Source organism: Vigna angularis, chromosome 3 (assembly GCF_016808095.1).
Source record: "Vigna angularis cultivar LongXiaoDou No.4 chromosome 3, ASM1680809v1, whole genome shotgun sequence".
NCBI lineage: Eukaryota > Viridiplantae > Streptophyta > Magnoliopsida > Fabales > Fabaceae > Vigna > Vigna angularis.
In genome coordinates, this window is record NC_068972.1 from 13,227,196 (window position 1) to 13,229,090 (window position 1,895).

At 47.2% G+C, this 1,895-nt stretch overlaps 1 protein-coding gene across 1 annotated transcript; it reads right to left on the reverse strand.

The window, feature by feature from the left end:
• Window positions 1-489: 489 nt before the first annotated feature.
• LOC108324707 (uncharacterized) lies at window positions 490-1,434 on the reverse strand. The gene has a single exon (XM_017557643.1). The coding sequence runs from the start codon at window positions 1,432-1,434 to the stop codon at window positions 490-492; it is 945 nt and encodes a 314-aa protein (XP_017413132.1).
• Window positions 1,435-1,895: the final 461 nt, after the last annotated feature.

Genomic DNA, 1,895 nt, shown 5'->3' on the forward strand with positions numbered 1-1,895 from the left:
AGCCTTGAAGAGGCAAACATATGAGATTGACTTTGAATCTACGTCCCTCAACTTCTATAGTACATCTAAAGCAACCAGTAGATGTTCTAATCCCACCAGCCGCTGGGGTTGACACCACCAAGTCGAACTGTAATTCACTCTCCACTAACCCCAGCCTCTCAACGCACGCCTTCGAGATGAAGGAATGTGTTGCCCCCGAATCATATAACACGCAGCAATGTTTTCCAAACAGCAAACAATTACCGATGATGAGTGTACCTGAACTAGCAGCTTCAGCACCCGTGATAGCATACACTCGTCCAACTGCCTGCGCACGTCCTCTCCTACCTTGCTGGGTTCTCCCAGCGTTCGGCGGTCTTGCTACCGCACGGCCTCCCATGTTACACTCCCGATCCGAGTGTCCGTTCCTTCTGCATTTAGTGCAGTATTTTCCCCCATTCAGTTGAGGACAAGCCCACCTAAAGTGCGGTCCTCCACACTGGAAGCATGCTAAACTCCTTGGCTGTCCAGGCTGGCCGACAGTAGCCAAGGCTTGGGATCCACCAGAGGATTGGCCTGGACGAACGTACGGGGAGTAGAGTTATTCCTTGATAACACCGGCCCCTTGCTCAACTGTTGCTTCTTCTGTCGCTCGGCCTCAGCCACGTTCTTCTCTAACACCTTAGCCCTTTCAACCATAGCAGGGAATGATCTAATGCACAAGCTGGATATCAATACCTTCAAGTCGCTCCTCAGCCCGTTTTCAAACTTCCTGCATTGCCATTCTTCGCTCGTAGCCATGGTGTTCAAACGGACTAAATGCTTGAATCTATTAGTATATTCGGATACCGATATTCCCCCTTGCACCAATTGTAGAAACTCCACTTCTTTAGCATAACGTACGCTGTCCGGGAAATACTCTTCGTAGAATTTCGTCCTGAAAACTGCCCAATTTACGGGACTATGAGCGTCCGTCAAGAGCGCCTTCATGCTCGTCCACCAGTGACTTGCTTCACCAGTCAGCAAGTATTCAGTAAATGCCAAACGGCTGTCGTCCGGACATCTCTTAGCATTGTAAATTCGCTCCATATCCCTGAGCCACTGATCCGCTTCGTCCGGAAGACCTTTCCCACTGAACTTGGCCGGATGGTGTTGGAGAAAGCTTTCTAAACTCCATTCAGCAGTAGGCGGGGCAGCGTTGGAAGAGGACGCTCCTGCCGCGCCCCTAGTTGCAGCCAATATTTCCATCAACTGCCGCTGTGTCGCCTCAGAGTTGGCTCGAGAGGCTTCCAGACTCTGCATAGCTGTCTGATTTTGTTGCATCAGTGTAGCGTTCTGTTCCATAAGGGTGGTATTCTGCTGTTGAAGTCTGTCAATCACCGTTTCCAACAACCTAGCGCTGTTGGACGTATCCGGTTCATTGGGTTGAGGTGGCGGAGGAAGTCTAGGTGCCATGTATTCTCTGGATACAGAGAAAACGAACGTTAGTAATGTTCAAAGAGTTGATAATTAACTCATTCAAACACATATTAAGCACACAGCAAAAACGTAGTGCACTCATAATCCTACAGTGTCCTTCAAAAGAACAAAACTGCTCTGATACCACTAATGTAACATCCCAAAATATAGTAATTACCATAGATTAGAAATAATTACAATTAACAGTTAAAATATGCAACTTTATACTAAGCACAAGATTCCAAAACCGAACGTTCTCCCGTACAGAGGTAAAATGCCATACATCAGTATATCAAAGTTTAAAGACGAACGGTTTTACAAGCTTTAACCGAACGTCCAAAAGCTAACAATCAAGGATATAAACTACAACTTAACGAGCACTCTAGGGCTCGGCTTTAACCTCTACTTCAACCAGATTGGCGTCCTCCAAATCTTCTTCTTCCAGCGCTTCCTCAAGC